The sequence below is a fragment of the Mandrillus leucophaeus genome, unplaced genomic scaffold (genome assembly GCF_000951045.1).
Source record: "Mandrillus leucophaeus isolate KB7577 unplaced genomic scaffold, Mleu.le_1.0 Scaffold254, whole genome shotgun sequence".
Lineage (NCBI taxonomy): Eukaryota > Metazoa > Chordata > Mammalia > Primates > Cercopithecidae > Mandrillus > Mandrillus leucophaeus.
Window position 1 is genome coordinate 1,933,343 of NW_012102632.1, and position 17,294 is coordinate 1,950,636.

The 17,294-nt window shown below is 49.8% G+C and overlaps 1 protein-coding gene across 2 annotated transcripts in view; it reads right to left on the bottom strand.

The window, feature by feature from the left end:
• Window positions 1–17,294, bottom strand: part of ARNT2 (aryl-hydrocarbon receptor nuclear translocator 2) — a 173,591-nt gene that overhangs the window by 7,585 nt on the left and 148,712 nt on the right. For both annotated transcript variants that reach the window (XM_011983693.1, XM_011983694.1), the window contains 3 exons: window positions 15,108–15,207; window positions 11,520–11,658; window positions 10,673–10,838 (listed from right to left, as the gene is read on the bottom strand). In XM_011983693.1, coding sequence (XP_011839083.1) covers window positions 10,673–10,838; window positions 11,520–11,658; window positions 15,108–15,207 — 405 coding nt within the window. The remainder of the gene's footprint in view (window positions 1–10,672; window positions 10,839–11,519; window positions 11,659–15,107; window positions 15,208–17,294) is intronic.

Below are 17,294 nucleotides of genomic sequence, written 5' to 3' on the forward strand. Positions count from 1 at the left end.
CCAAAGCCCTGGGATTACATGAGTGAGCCACTGTGCCTATCCAATAAGTGCAATTTTGTCTAAAAACATTTTTGAGATTCAACCAAAGAGGAGGCTTAAAAAATACCCTTCAAAGAGGATACCTTTAAGGAACATCAAAAATCTTAGAAACTTTTTTTCTTATTTCAAATCATTCAGTACCATTTTGGAAACAATGGACTCTCTACCAAGCTCTGGGTGGCAAGACAAGCTTCATCTTGTCCCATACTACTCTTTCCAACAGTCATGCTGGTCACAGGCAAGTCTCAGGCCCTATCCAACCCCCAACCTGGGCACTGCGTTAATGAGAGGCCAGGTTAGAAAGTGTTCAGGGAGAAGAATCTCTCTTTCTCCCTCTCTCTCTCTCTGTCACCCATCCACCCATATATAATGCCGGAGACGTAAAGGGCTTTAATAAAACACATAAGGTCCCTTTAATGTCTTACCATTGGTGATTTTCAAACTCTATATGATGACAATAGTTGGTAAAGAATTCTGTAAAATTGAGGCAGGGTACAACTCCCTTCCTTAGCATAAGAGAGATTTAAATCTACTTTTTTAATGGGATTCTGTTACAGAAAATTCATCTGCCAATGTGAAATGTCTTCTCCTAATAATCCCACACAAGACCCCGAGGGCCAGAAGGAACTCTTTCATAGAAGCGTGTCCACTGGCCTCATTTACTGGCTCAGCAGAGGGAAGGCTAGGTCCACAACTGTGGCAAAGTTAAAACAGCAGCATCGCCAGCTGGAGCCACGAGGAAATTCCCATCTGACAGGCACCTGTCCCATTCTGGAAGCCTGCAGAGGCTGGGCACAATATGGGGCCTTCAGTGGGTCCATGTTGCTTGGCCGGAGGGTAGAGGGACATAGCCACCGGTGCCGAAGGAAGGGCATGATAGACTAGGGGAATGTCCTAACACATTCAGGGAGCTGACTGCCATGCAGGGTCACCCAGGATGCTGCTGCAATGATGGCTTCCTTGGGGCTTGCCCATCGCAAATCAATGCCCTCAGCCCTTCCTCCTTAAGGCACATACCTACCTCTCTTTCCCTTTGCCATCAACATTTACACCCACCCACACACACAGCATCTTCTCTTTTCCCTCCCTTCTCAACCCTGTGTAATTACTCTACTGCTAGGCCCCATCCAACAGGCATTTGAAGAGTGCCCATTCTTCTCAATCTCTCTTGAGTATCCAACACTCTTGATCATTCTGTTTGAAACTATCTTGTTGACTTCTAGGATTGAACTTGATTTTGGTTCTGCTACTTCTTACACTACTCTTTCTCACGTGCCTCCTGGTCCTTCCTGTAAGTGACCCTGTCTCTTAACGTATGTTGAAAGCAGGGGTCTGAGTCAGGCCTTCCCTCTCATCAACAAACAAGAAGGAAATACCTCTTCTAGTCTCATGAACTGACTCATTCATTTATTCACTCGGCAAATATTTCCTGAGCTCCTGCTCTGACGTGGGCTCCATGCTGGTACTGTACATACACTGGAGAATAAGATCGTTTCTCTCTCAACAAGCATACAGCATGGTTGGGAAAGGGAGCAAACAGATGATTCTGCACAGGTGAGAACGGCTGTAAGAGTCAGAAGAACTAGAATGAAAACCCTTACGAGGGATACCTAACTAATCATGACAAGTAGAAAAGGTTTTTCAGAGATCTCAGATGACACCAGAAGGGAAATTAGTAATTAATCGGGTATAGGGCTTGGAGGTGAGTTTGAAAATAATTCTAGAGAAAAGGGTCAGTCTGTTCAAAGGCCTGATGGTGAAAGAGGGCTTGGTTCATCCGGGCATCTACAGGTGGCTCAGGATGGAAGAGGAACAGAGTGGGATCAGGCAAGTCATAAGAGATAAGGCTGGAGGGTAAGCCAGGGGTCAGATTCCACACTATCAGTATGACCAACTTTGGGGACAACAGAGAAACACTGAAGGTTTTTAAGCAGAAACAGAAAGCACACAGATGTGGATGGTCCATGGGTGGGTGGACAAAAAGAGAGGGAAAGAGACCAACTGAGAAAGGAATGGGGTAGACAAGAGGAGAGGGAAGGAGCCAGACAGGAGGAGGCTGCTGTAGCAATCCTTGCAAGAGATGACAGTGGCTCAAAACACGGAACAAAAGCCAGCTGCAAAGCAGTGGGTGGATTTGAGATGTGATGGAGAAGGAGGTGCCTAGGCTTGCTGATTGATTACTGGCTGTGCTGAAGGGTGTGAGTGGGAAGAGCTAAGGATGATAAACTTGTGTTTCTGGTGGTACTGACAGTCCCAGCTTCCTAAGCTTTGGCTCCATCCATCCCTGCCATGTCTAAGCAGTATGAAAGACACTTTAAGCTCTCCATGCCTAAAGCAATATCTCACCTCCTCACATAGTCTGGAGGGGAAGAACACAAGCATAGGCTCTTTCCCCTCACTCCCACATCACATCTAATCAGTGGCTGGGATCAGCTGATTTCCCACTCCCCTAAATACCATCTCTCAGCTCCTACCTGCTTTCCTCCATTCTCACTGCCCCAACCAGTGCTGTGAGTCATGGCCACACCCACTGCCCCCATAACCACACAGCTACTGGTGTGATCTCCCTCCAACAGTAGTCCACTGCTTACAGACTACTTAGTGGCTGACTACGGTCTATGCAGTAACATCCATGTTCTGGATGTTGGCATGAAGATCCTTCGCGATCTGCATCTATTTTCAGCCTCATCTCCCACTTCATGTCTAACTCCAGCCCCTCTTGCCCTAGTCACATGACAACACTTGCATGTCCCCCATGATGCCACACGCAGTTACATCTCTGTGCTACTGCACATGTGTTCTCTCTGTCATGTACATCCTTCCCTTTCTCTGTGCCTAGATAATTCTAGCCAGGTTCAAAGCCCTAATCAAAGGTGACCTTGTGTGGCTGACTTCCTCAGTCACTGTCTCCTCTTAGCTTGCCTGTGGCCCATCACACTATATTGATTTACTCCAAATTGTGAGGACTTGAGGCCAAGGACTGTATCTATGTCTACCCCAGGCTTTACTGAAAATAGTGCTTGGAATATAGGGGAGTCTTCAACAAGAACTTGCTGAGGGAAGAAGGAAGGAAGGAAGGAAGGAAGGAAGGAAGGGAGGGAGGGAGGGAAGTGAGAAGGAAGAACATGAACATTCCATGAAGTTTTATTTCTATCTGCATTTGAGGTTTTCTGGGTATAATGAAATAAGCACACATTCTCTCATCAGTCTTACCTCAGGGATAGCCAGAGATGAGGAAGGGTGGAGGGGAATAATGATTAGAGGAAGATTAGCTCTCTATTCACATTTGGGGTACTTGATTCTATTAATTACATATGCCAGATTTCAGAATAAAAATTCTTAATGTTCTGCAAGGGGAAAAAATCAGTTAACGGGATTGCTTTGGAAATAGTCAAGGAAGAATTTTGGGAGTACTGACCATGTGCACATCATATGACTATATGCTATGAATCATGCTAGGTATTTTACATTATTTCAATTCATCTTTTCTTCACTCTGACTCTAAGAACCATGAGCCCATTATCCACATTTTTCAGATAAGGAAACGGAGACTCAAAGACATCAAGAAATTAGCCCAACTCATTTAGCCTACAAATGCCAGACCCAGGGTTTGAACCTAGATCTTTTTGACACTGAGGGCCACGTGCATTCATTTGATACAGTGTTTAAATCGAAGGCCTACTTTATACCTAATACTGAGCAGCATGTTGGTAATGCAGTGATGGTCAAACCTGGCCACTGAGAACGTTACTAGGCAAGCAGAATTGCTATGAGCTCTTACAAGGGAAGTCCAGGCCGCCACAAGAGGACCTGGGACTGGGCCCTCGCTCAGATTTGAGTCTTTCTAGAGGAAGTTACATCCAAACAGATGACCTGAAGAATGAGTTCACTGGCCATGTGCTGGAAGAGATAAGCGGAAAGTCCTCTTTTCAGCCTCTGCTACTGAAAGTGTATTTATTTTTTCTCCTGAATTGTATTGACCACTCTGACCAGATAGTTAGCAAGAACTTCAGTGTAATCTCTCCTGGATAACAGAGCATTGTGGGTTCTTAACCTAAATCTGACTGACCTGCTCTGCCTATAAATGGCAAGAAGGGGCTTCCCATGGCTCACCCCACAGTGTACCTACAAGCCTCTTTCTGGAAAAACAAACAAACAAACAAACAAAAAACCCAGTGGTCACCAAAATCCTTGTATTACTTTATTGTTCCAAAGCCACCTACATAGTTACAAACTATGAGCTGAGTTTCACTCTGGTGGCTTCCTGAGCACGGGATGGGCTGCTACAGCCCTGGCTGGTGCATGGGCCACCTCCCAGCCCAGAGAGACTGTGTTATGGGCTGGTAACAACTGGGCCAGCTGCATGGGCTTCCAGACCACGGGTCAGAATCTTGAGGAGCTTGTGGGTTCCTAGGTCATAGAGGAAGGGATGACATTCCTCCTTTTTTAAAAATTTGAAGCTCAATGCTATCATTCTCCTCTCATTAACATTTTTCCTTGTGAGGTTCAGCTGATTTGGAAATTGCCCTAAGACTTAAGGCTAAATCGAAGTCCTGCTTGGAGGTCCTATGTCATTGGGTTTAGCTCGGTGGTTCCCAATCAAGTGATTTTGCGCAACCTCACCCTGCCACCAAACCAAGGGGGACATTTGGAAATGTCTGGAGACATTTGTCATTATCATAAACAGAGAAATCCTAGTAAGTAGAGGCAGGGAAATGCTGCTGAACACCCTATAAGGAACAGACAGCACCCCCAACAACAAAAATTATCCAGCCTAAAATGTCAATAGCGCTGACACTGAGACACTCTGCTGGATAAAGGAACAAAGTGCACCAAAAGGGCAGCTCATTCTCTTACAAATGCCTTCTAGGCAGAAGAAAAATGCACCTCACAGCAAGGATTACAGTCTTTCCGAGCCTTCTAGCTAAGGCCTCACCTTTTCAACACTAACTAGTATTACGGATGGGGAGGTCTATAATTCCCCACAATTCACTGGTAAAAATGTCTGGGACCGAGCTTTGTGGGCAGGAGCTGAGGAGGAAGAAGGTGCATGGTGTCTGCAAACATTTCAGATCAGCGAAATACTACCGGCTCCCTGCCTGTGCTTAGCCTACCCTGTTCCCCTATTTCAAATTATGCCTTTCGTTTCTTACTCCAGATAGTTTTGGAATAATAAATTCTTTTTTTTTTTTTTTAGATGGAGTCTTGTTCTGTCATCCAGGCTGGAGTGCAGTGGTGCAATCTCGGCTGACTGCAACCTCCACCTCCCAGGTTCAAGCGATTCTCCTGCCTCAGCCTTCCAAGTAGCTGGGATTACAGGTGCCCACCATTGTGCCTGGCTAATTTGTATCTTTAGTGGAGACAAGGTTTCCCCATGTTGGCCAGGCTGGTCTCGAACTCCTGGCCTCAAGGGATCAACCTGCCTCGGCCTTCCAAAGTGCTGGGATTACAGGTGTGAGCCACCACACCCAGCCTGGAATAACAAATTCTTTCAATTCCCCTCTCCAAAGCGAATATGGGCTGGGTGGGGCAGGCTGGGATGGACATGGCTCTTTTACGAAAGGGCAATGTGTTCTGGATGTGTTTCTTGATCTTTGTAAAAGACGTTCATCCCCAGAGTTGTTAGTTTATTTACTGTGACCTGATTTAATCTTTATCGACCTGATCTGACTTGTGTCATCCATGGATGAATTGCTTTAGAGACCTCACCCTAAACTGAGAAGCATGTGGGGAACAAGGAGCTATGGACCTGCTGGTGCTTGCCAAGACATTGTATCTGGAAGCATGCTGCTAAGAAAATAATGTAACTTAGATCCTATATATGTGTATGCCACACTTGAAGCAAGTCAGGGAATTAAAACCTGATCTGCTACAGCACCTTTGAGCCATTTCTCTTTGAGCAATCTGTGCCTTGGCTCCCTGCATTTCTCCAAGAAACAAGGTAGTATCAACAAGCAGATGCCTGGCAGTAGTTGAAATGAAAAGAAACTGAGCAATTTGAGGGTTCAGGTCATATACATTCCTGTCAGTTGTCAATTTATTGCCTCTTAGCTCTAAATCCATCCTTCTTTGCCCTGTTTTATGACACTGAAACTACACCCTGCAAACAGTTCTCCTTTGTCAGCGAGTGCAGCATTAGGCTTTCTCAACAGAGGACGCTGGAGAGACAAGCAAGGTGTCGCAGCGAAGTGGCTTCTCTTCCTGGATCAGGTGTTTCTTTCCTCCTGCAGTGTGTCTAGCAGCAGTGTGCAGGATGTCAGGGCGCTCCCTCTTCAGCACATTTCTCTACCACCCAGAGGCTGCTTCCTGTGAATCAGTTTTACCTGCCGGCACTCCCTGGGGAAATTCTTGGCCATCTGGTAGGTGGGTGTGTAGACCATTTCTGGTCCATCTGCACCCCCTACTGAGTGTCTCAGTCAGCTGGCAGGCTGCTTTTACAGACCCACTGCAGTCCAGAGCCTCTATAGTGTGTTACCAAGACAGACGCACATTCTCCAATAAGGGCTGAACCTCAGGATTTGTGGGGTGGGTTCTCCTCTTCCACGTTCTCAGTTCCTGTCTTGTCTACTTTCCCTTAGCCTTAGAGGTGGAAGTTGCTGCCCACGATTATTATTCCTGTATTCCTCAGGGTCCTTCTTAACCATCTTTTATTAGTCACAAAATCTTTAAATTTTTCCTGTTCAAATCACTGGCATGGTTTCTGTCTCCTGACTGGGCCCTACAGGCACAACACTTTCCCCACTTACTTTGTTAAGGGAATAAATGCTTGGATTTTTCAGGGCTTATGTAGACGGACTGTGTAGTTTCCTAGTGGATGCTACATTTCAAATGGCTACGTTTTTGCTGGGACTGGACTCAAAATGAAAATGAAACTAAGACTGAAAACACAAGTATGACAGCAGTAAAGCTCAAGATAACTCGAAAAGCCTGAAATGGAAGAAATGCTTTGACTTGACTCCTGAAGTCTCGTGGAACAAAACCAGCATGTGTTTCACAGAAAGGGCTGAGACACAGGCAGGGCTGTTTTTTCTCATTCAATGTATAAACAGTCTACAAAGCTATCCTGAGGCATCTGAAACAGTTGAAGCACTGTTCAAAAGTGACATGCTCTGCTTGTCACAACTTGATGTCTGCCCCTGGTCCACCAATGGGTGATGTCCGGCAAGTCTGCTCAGCAGGCATTTCAAACCTCCTGCCTGCTCCAGCCAGCCAGAAGCAGGAAGCTGGGATTGACTGTGCTATCTCTTCGGGCTCTGGCCATGGATAATGATCTGAGGCCAGGTACTGTGGGGTGCTGCCATGCCCAGGAACCCATCAGTGCCACACCAATAGGCCCCAGGGCTGCACAGAAGGCACTGGGAAGCCACTCAGATGTGCCCATGCTGGGCTAGGGTGTGTGTCCATTGCAAATGTAAACACTGCCTGTTTTTTAAGCCTGCTTTGTGTTTAGTAATTAATGAAACTGATCATTAATGAGGCAGACTGCTTTGTTCCTTCTCCACTCACCCATACTTACCTGCTCTGTTCTCTGCACCCTTTCCCACTGTGCCCTCAGGAGTAACCATCCTCACTAACGAACAACCCTTGGGTCCTCTTCCTAACCACACATCCTCTTTCTTCTGTCCTTAACCAAAGGCTGACCTCTTCTCCCAGCCAGGACTCCACTTCCTTGAAGCCCTATGGAGTAAAGGCTGACCCTGTGGTCAGAAGGGGGTCTGGTGTCCACCCATTTTCCAGGCCCCCCCTACACCTCTGATGTGAACCCCAGCACCTTATCCTGGGTTCCCTCTGCCTGCACTGGGAGCTTTCCTCCAGCAGCATACTCATCACAGATGATGACAGCAACCCCTCACCTCGAGGTCTCCCTCTCCCTCCCAAGACTGAGCCTCCCTTCCTGCTCTCCTGCTCAGCTTCATCCCCACTCCATCACCTGCTCACTCCACCACAGCCTGGCTTTCAACACACTCTCCCTGCATCCTATTCCATGCAAACAGCTGTGGCCAAAGGTAACACGTGATGCACGGATGGCAAGGCCATAGGAAACTTCTCAGTCCTTCATTTCTTGATTTTATACTCTTTTTTCATGCTGTCACTGGAAGGGTTCCAGCCCCTTTCTCATGAATGTACATCAAGGGACATCTGCTGGGACATCCAATTCTTGCTTAATTCTGAGGTCCCCTGTGAATGGATTTGAAAATGATGGTAAGCACAGAGTAGTGATGGGAGCACGGTCTCAGATGTACTGCCCAGCTTTGATTCTTGGCTCCAAAGGCATGATTCTGCTATTATCAGCTACAGTAAGTTAGCCTGGGTAAGTTATCTGACCTCAGTGTGCCTTAGTTTACTTATCTGTGAGATGGGAATAATAATGGTATCTCCTTCTTAGGGCTATTGTGAGTACTGAATGAATGCTACATGCTAGCATAGAATAAAATAAGCACCCAGTAAGGGGCAGACTGCTGTCATTACTATTATTATCACCTGAGTGTGAGACAGCTTGAAGGCAAATGTAAAAAAATGGTCACCGAACCTGGAGCCCCATCTGTGTTGAGCCTGTTCTTGGCTATCAGTGGTGCACTGGCCTCAGCCCAGGGCTTTGTCCTTCCTGTGTCCCATCTAAATTCATACTTCAGGGCCTGGCATTTGTTTAGTGGAGACTAGAGAGAGGCATGGAGCTAAAGGCACTGGATGGTTGGGGCAGGGAAGTGGCCTGCCCACCTGTCTTGTCACGGCCACAGTGGGATGCTCCAAGACCTTGCCAGGGTTACGTGTTAGCTCTGCTCTGAAGCCTCTCTTGACCCAACAAAAAAAAAGAACCCCCCGGCCCGCAACCAAAAGGGCCCCCGCACAGACCACGGCTGCTGCAACTGCAGACTGTCCTGCTTGCCTCCCTTTACCTGTCTGTCTCCCCTGCCCCCATCTCTGGACTGTGTCCTTCCCTGGGTAGGGACCAGGTCTCCTGTCTTCTGTTTTCCAGTGCTGATTTGGGGCCTGGCACTGAAGGATTTTTTGAGTAGATCAGTGCCAGATGGTCCCTGCGCTTCCAGGAAGAACTAGATACCCAGGGGGACTTGAGTCTACGAGGCCCACCTTCAGGAGGAGATGAAGGGGTCTCTCCGCACCCAGGTGAGGAACCAGATGTGGAGAAGGATCTCATGTGTGACTGCAGGAAGGTGGATGCTGTCCTGAGAAACAGGATTCTGGGCTCAAGGTGGTAATGGTGCTGAGTGCCTGGCTGACTCGAAAGCAACTGCCATGGGGTTTCTCCTTCCTCAAACAGGGTGCTGCGCTTCTAAACTTGGTTCCGGTGAATCGTGTGGCAAGAATGCTTAACAGGTGAACAGGAGAACACACTGCAAGTAAACGTGACTAAGGCTGGAGGGACAAGCATGGCCTCAGGAAATGCTGTGCCCCAAGACCTTGGGCTGAGTGGAGCAGACATGCTGCTGTTAGCAGAGGAGGTGGGGAGGGTTGGGCAGCAGATGACAACTCCCCATTGTGTGCTAGGGGCTCTGCACAGCATTTTTCTTTCTTTTGTTTTTTCAGACAGGGTCTCACTGTGTTGCCCAGGCTGGAGTGCAGGGGTGTGATCATGGCTCACTGCAGCCTCAACCTCCTGGGCTCAAATGATCCTCCTACCTCAGCCTCCTGAATAGCTGGAACTACAGGCATGCACCACACCTGACTAATTTTTTTTTTTTTTTTGGTAGAGACAGGGTTTTGCTATGTTGCCCAGGCTAGTCTCGAACTCCTGGGCTCAGGTGATCTGCCACCTCAACCTTCCAAAGTGCTGGGGTACAGATGTGAGTCACCACGCTCTGCCTGCACAGAATTGTTCATAAGGCTGACAGGCAAGCAGTTCTAACGGAAGCTTTTAACTTGCCACGTGGAAATTCAGATGTTTGGGCTCAGTTTCATGCTCATCTGAAGAATCAGTTCTGTAGAGAAAAGCTCTATGAGCTGCACTGCTGGGTGTCACCCAGTGACCTCACTGTGAGAAAGCAGGCACCAGCTCGGACTTCTTACAAGGACCATGGGTCTCTTATGAGCCTGTCTTGACGTGGAGTGGAGCCCCAGCCCTGGGAGACATGCTGAGGAGGTTCCTTAAACACATGGAGAGTGGGCAAAGCCCAGGATCCTGAGAGATGCACAGGACACAGCGGTTCCTTAACCTTCTATGGCCTGAGGTTTTGTTAACAAAGTAAGATAGGTGTTTTTAATATTTAAAAGAAAGAGAAAACTTTGCAGGATTATTTATGCAATTGATTGTCTCTATAGCTATTCTCTAGTTTCTTGAAACAAGACTATAAGGTTTTTGAGTTGGGGGGCCTGAAAATCCTTGCTAGGGCCATAATGGGTTAAAATGGTATTTAGATCACATCACAGCACAGGAACATCATCCCAGTGCCTTGAAAATGATAAAGCCAAATCACAAAGCCAAGGCCTAAGCATCCAGTCTCTTAGGAACACCATTGGCCTCCTCATAGCCAGAGAGAGAGGAGGTGCTTGGAAACCTCCGGGCCTTGTTTTGGTAGCTGGGAGCCTGGAGCTCAGCCCCCTGAATTCAGGATGTTCAGAAAGCATTTTTGCTTTCTGGCTTTCCCAGAATCTCATTCCCTCATTCCCCACCTACCAAACCCTGGAGTCCTGTTGGCAAGACTGGAGTAGGCATTCCCGCTTGGTGAGGAGGTAGCTGGGCTGGAGAGGGGGCTGTAGGAAGAAGGGTCTGCCGGGTAGGTGTGGCTCGTTCCGATCCCAAAGGGAGATGACTGAGTCTTGCTGGACTGAGATGGGATTTGCTATAATCAGGACAAAGCAAAGAGATGGAAAGCATCAGCAGCAGACCCCCACCCCCAACCCACGCCCCAGGCTGGTCACAGAGGCAGTGTCTGCTCTGGGTTGAGAGTGACTCCCCAAGGCCCTCTTGTCTGGCTAGGCACAGGCCTGGATCAGCACGGTGTGTGAGGGCCCATGAGCTGCAGAATCTTTGGGGCACGTCTGGTTGAAGTTACTCCCCAGGGCTACAAGGATCTGGGCCCTCTGGCGTCCGGTTACCAAGGCCTTGGCATTATGAACACCCAGAACTCCCTGGGCAACACCCACCCTCACAGTGACTATGAGGGGTCTGGGGGTGTCCCAAGCGTGGGTGTTTTCATGTCCTCCTGGCACAGGAGCAGCCAGAGGCCCAGAGTCGTGAGGGCTCATTCTTGATGGGGTGTCTCTACCTGCCCAGCCTTTTCCTGCCAGCTGCCCCAGGGCATGGCTGTAAGGAGAAAAGGCTGCTGAAGTCGCAGGCGAGGCACCCGGCTCTCCGAGGGCCCTGAGGGTGGCCGGTGCTACTGAGGAGCCAGCGGCTGTGAGGGTGGTTGGTTCCAGCTAGGGCCTGACCCATCCTCAGAGCCGCAGTCCGAAGAAAGCACTTCTCAGAAGGCTCTGCCTCTCTGGGCACCCAGGGGAGATGCTCTCACAGACACCCATACCTGTCCCGGAAAGGGCGGACGACTCCCTGTCCACGCCACCTGACTCTGGTTTAGCTGCCGGGAGATTTGGGACATGTTCTGGCCCGTGGAAGAGGAGGACTGAATATCATTCACTCCAGGCACATGAACCACTGAAGAGCTAGAAAAGAGGAAAATGCATTTATCCCAAGGACACACCTGGTTTGCATGAGTCTACCCGCCCAGCCAACCACACAATCCACCCTGGGCCACCTTCCTAGCTCTCTCTCCATGCAGCATGTCACTCAAGAAAATGACTAACACATCATGAGCCTCAAAGCCCCTTGGCTGTCCTCCTCTCCCTTCAGGGCTTCCTCCACACTGCTGAGTAGTCCTGCCATGTCTGGTAGTCTGGTACTTCCTCTCCTCGTCCTCCCCAGGGTCTCCCACACACTCCTCAGCCCCTATCCTACGCCTGTACGTCCTCTGCTCTCAACAGATGATTTGGATCCCACAAAGAGAGAAGCTTCTTAGAATAAAAATCAGTCCCGGTGTTCACTCATTCTTCTGTGCTCTGGTTAATTTGTTCCTTTGGGGCACCTATGAGGCTTAAAGATTCAGGAAATAGGTTGCAGGCTGTCAGTTTTAAATGGAAAGAAAAGCTTCTCAATGAAAACCTGCTGGATGGGGCCTAGTCCTGCTACCCAGAGTTTATCCCTCCCACCTTCAGTTCACCTTCGACTTAACTCAGTTCATCTTTATTAGGTCCCTGCTGTGTGCTGTGCTCTCTGCATGTCCTCTGCAGGCTAAATCTCTGACCCTGCTTAGCTCCTCGGCAGGCACCGTCTGTATGTACCACCAGGCGCTTCTTCCGGGAGATTTTCCGGGCTATGTCAATTACATGAGAAGTTCATCAAAGACTAAAAGGCTGGGGGCAGACTTTTACTTTGTTTCAGGCCCCTCGTCCTGCCTCCCTGGGACTAGCGCAGCATGCAGGGCAGTGCACTGGGTGCCCATGAATCAGTCAAGTAGGGCAGAATGGGGCTCATCACAGAAGGCTTTTGGTAGAGGTGGATTTTCAGCTCCATGTTAAAAGAAAGGCAGGCTAGAGATCAGTAGAGACTGGGTAAAATTTTACTATTGTATTCTAATAAGTTTCCTATGCTATTTGATCCCTTTTAAAATAGGGAGAAACCAAGAATGTCAGAGACATTCTTGCAGTGATCATTGTAAAACAAGTTCAGTGGCTTATATAAAGGGGATATCATTCCCATCTTTGTACAATCAATTTCTCATTTAACACAGGGGCTCCTTTCCCATTCTCCTTCCTGATGGAAGTATTGCTTCAGAAGACATTTTCTGGTCACTATGGTCTAGTAGGGCCCTCTCCCACAGACCCTCAGCCCTTGATGTCCTCCCCAAAACACTGATTGATGAGGGCTGCTATAGCGTAGAAGCCCCAGGAAAGGCACCTTGACTGAAAGGGATGGGCTTCTTGGGGCAAAGAGCCAGCCCTTGTGCACAGTCCTCCCTGGGGGCCTCTGAGCTACAGCTGCCTGCCTTAGTATGGACAGGCAGGGACCAAAACTGGCGGGACCAGAGCGGGAGGACTGTGGGTGAGGATGCACTTCGGGTGCCAGCAACACCATTCTGCAAGCGGCCCAGGGTTCCCTATGGCTGTATTGGGCCCCAGAGTCCTTCATCCCACAGCCTACCCCAACCCAAGCCAGCTCAGACCCTTCGGATATAGAGGAAATTCTGCACATTCCACAGGCTTTGGCCCCAACAGGCATCCTTTAATTAACTCAGTCATTTATTCATTCATTTTACAGACTAGTACTCAGCAAGTGCCTTTTCTATGCCAGGCTCTGCACAGGTGTTCGGACACTCCCTGGATTCCTTCCCCACACTGCCAGCTGCCCCAAGCCTGCTTTTCCTTCCCCATCACTCATCACTGCCCTGTGCGCCCTTCATTTTTGGTTCTATGACAATGGCCTCACCCAGGCTGTGCGCCTCATGCTGGCACTGTCTGCCCCGAGCACTGTCTGCCGCTTCACTCTTCTCCCAAAGGCCATCAGTGACGATGTCCTCCTCCTCACATGGCTCCCACGGCTGCTGCTGCACAGAGCTCAGGGCAGACAGTCCAGTGTGAGCTGCAGAGCCTGGGTGAGGCCATTGTCATAGAACAACGTGGTCATCCTCTGTTTCTCCCATTAGTGAGGCCTCCTCCAACAATGCCTCCCCCAGGCTTCACTCAGCACACTCCTCAGGCCCTTGCACCTCTGCCCTGGTCAGGAGGCAGAACCTGACTTTTGCTTTCAGACCTAGCTGAAGAGTCAGCCAGACCTTCTCTGGCCATGCCACCTTGGGCTATCCTCTTGCCTTTGAACTGCCCCCTCCTTGCCTCCTGCTGCTGTACCCTCCCTGATCCCCTTTGTCCAGAGTGAAGGACAAGCAGCAAGTGTCACAAGGACCCAATGAACATGAGCACCCGGGCAGGGCTGGCACAGGGCTTGGCATAGACCAAGATCGGTCAATGTGTGCTGAGTAGCTGAGTAACTCAGCCGCCAAGAGAAGTCTGGAGGGCTTGACTATTGCTCAGCAGAGCCGCACGACCTGCAGTGATGATGGCTAGGGACTGCTCACGGAGGGCTGCCATCTTGTCTGCTGTCCCCAGACCAGAGCCCCTGCCTGCAGCCAGAGCTCCTCAGAGCCTCAGAGCAGTGTGCAATTCAGCGAGACCTAGCTGCAGGCATGGCCAGAGCCACTGCAGTATTGCTAATCTGTCTCCAGGAGGTCTGTCCACGAACCAGTGTGGAAGCAAGATCCTCATTCCCTGTGTCTAGGGCAGTCCCTTGGCAGGGCCCTCTCTCTGAGTGGCCAGCCCCACCTACCCTCCTGGTCTCTGCCTACATCTGGAAGCTCTGCTTAGGCTCTGGCTAACCTTGCTGGAGGAGCCCTGTCCTGCTGGGCATGAGGAACTTAGGGTGTCCGGTAGGCACAGGTGAGTGCCCACACACCCTCCCCAAGAGCTGCCAACTTCTCTGACTGTTCTTCCCAGTTTATGCTTCTGTCTCCCCGGAAGCCAGTGGAGCCAACCTTGCCTCCAGTGATGATGTCAGGGCTTCCTCAATGACCTACCAGATGCCCTTGATGCTAAGAACCAAGCCTTGGGAAGGTTGGACACCCTGCCTGAAGCCTGGAGTGCCCTTTAGGATGAGGCTCAGACATGATGGGCTGAGCTGTCCAGTCTTCCTTGGATTTGGCTGCAGCCTCTGGGTACCAGATGACAGGATACTTCCTGCTACCTTAGCTGTTCCCAGCTCCAGCTCACTTAGGTCCTGGCTAGAGGGAACTCACTCCCTTCTCGCTGGCAATCACTGCTACAGAACACAGTGGCTGGTGCTGTTCACATCCAAGAAAGAGTAACTGACACCAGGAATCTATGGCAACTCATGGAGGGCTCACAGAGCAGAAGCAGAGCCACCAGATTCCTCAGTTTAGCCCAAGGCCGGAGCGCCAGTAACCACTAACTCATGATTACAGCCCACAGAGCTGTGCTCTGAGACTCAGGACTTTCTTGGCGAGGGAGCATCTTCCCACGCCATTGTCCCCCTCACTGGCACATACCTGAAGGCCTTCCCGGAGTGTCCGGAGGGAAATGGGCTTCCTTGGGAGTAGATCTGCTGGGTTCCTGCTGCAGAGGCTGAGCTCATCATCTTCTTCTCCGCTGGGAAAACCAGAGCAGGAGTCACACGCGAAGGTTCCCTGCTCTGCAGACCACAGAGAAGGCTGCCCCAAGAACAGGTGCAGGGGTGGGCGCAGGAACGGGAGGATGCGAGTCGGGACAGCCCACCTGCATGCAATCTCCTCAGCCTTGCCTCTGCCTCCTCATCTCCCCTGGAGCCTCCCTGGCATATGAGGGCACTGGGCTGTTGTTCTTGGCCCCTAGGCTAGGCCACAGGCTGCTTGATGGCAAGGCTTTTTTGGAGAGTGGGGAAGATTAAAAGAATGAATGAGGCCAGGTGCGGTGGCTCACACCTGTAATCCCAGCACTTTGGGAGGCTGAGGCAGGCAGATCACTTGAGGTCTGGAGTGCAAAACCAGCCTGGCCAACATGGTGAAACCTTGTCTCCACTAAAAATACAAAAATTAGCCAGGCGTGGTGGCAGCCATCTGTAGTTCCAGCTACTCGGCAGGCTGAGGCAGGAGAATTACTTGAGCCCAGGAGGCAGAGGCTGCAGTGAGCTGAGATCACGCCACTGCACTCTAGCCTGGGCGACAGAGCAAGACTCTGCCTCAAAAAAAAAAAAAAAAAAAAAAAAAAAGAATGAGAGTTCTTTCTCAGACATTATTTTGTCCAGTCTTTTCAACCCTGCGGGGTAGGGATTCCAAGTCCTCTGGTTCTGGGTGAGGAAGCCCAGGGTACCAGTGAAGAGGATGGGCTCTGATCTCAGCTCTCTGGGTCTGAATCCCAGCTCCAAGGTAAGAGGTGCAACCTTGGACTGTTACTTAATCATCCCCTGCCTCAGTTTCCCAACAGAAAAAAGGCGAGAATAAAAGTATCTTCCTCAGAGGGCTGTAGGGGGAATTCAGTGAGTTAACCTAAGTGCTTATGACAGTGCCTGATAACAGAGCAAACAGAAACTAAAGTTTGCTATTGTTTGTTACAGATGAGAAAAGTGAGGTGTGGCTTGTCTGAAGTCACCAGCCAGCGAGGGAGGGCCCAGGGCACGAACGCAAGCCCAGTGTTCTTCCCACTGCCCTGGAACTCAGCTACCCCTGCCACCCTCACCCAGCAGGTGCCATAGCCGGTGATGTCCAGGGAACAGCCCCGGACCTGTGTGCCTTGACCTTCCACTAAGGTTTCTTTGAGAGACTGAGCTCCTCTAACACTGAAAACACTCAGTCCCTGGCCAGGAGGTGCAATAATGCATGATTTTCTGCCACTGCAGAATGGTGAGCAGAGTTGGCTCACCCACAGGCTCACCCATAGCTACACAGCTGAAGAAACGGGCTCAAGACCCAGCTGGCTGTTTAGATCTTACACGAGGGAGAAGGTGCTTTGTATCGTGGTTTGAGAAACAGGAGTGGGAACACGAATGGTGGCAGGGTGCTAGACAGCAGGCTCCAGTTCTCCCTCCTTTGTTCATTGAGGGTGCCTAGGGCTCTTTGAAATGCCCTCCCAGCGCCCCAGAATCTTCAAATGTCTACATGTCTCGTTCCTACAATCCCTAACATGTTCACCCACAAAGAGATATTGGAATAAAGGAAATAAAGGTTAGTTACATGGTGATTATTTTGTACCTAGACAGCCCCCACATCTGCTCCCATCTCTGGCTTGCTGATGGTGATTGGGGGCAGAGTGTGTAGGTCCCTCCGAGTGGCTGTGAGCAGTGATGCGGTGATGGGACATTCAGGCTGGTGGGCTTGGGGCCCAGAGACCAGGCTGCAGGGACCACATGCTGACTCTCGCACGCATGGAAACAACTTCTGAGAGGCTTTAATAAAAAGGGGCCACTGAGCAGTTTTTATGGTTCATTTTCTTCTGCTGCAGTGACAGTTGTAAGACAGTGGGAAATCCTTAAAGGATGGAAGGAGCTCAGGCTCCTGGGTGTGTACTTTTAACCTAATCATAACATCTTGAATCTTGGGAATAAAGAGCAAGATTGGTGCGGGGCAGACATAAGGCTCAAACTTGCAGGAAGAAGGTAGACTTAGGTAGTTCTCTTGACTCTAAACTTAATGCAGGCCAGGCACGGTGGCTCACACCCGTGATCCCAGCACTTTGGGAGGCCGAGGCAGGCAGATCACCTG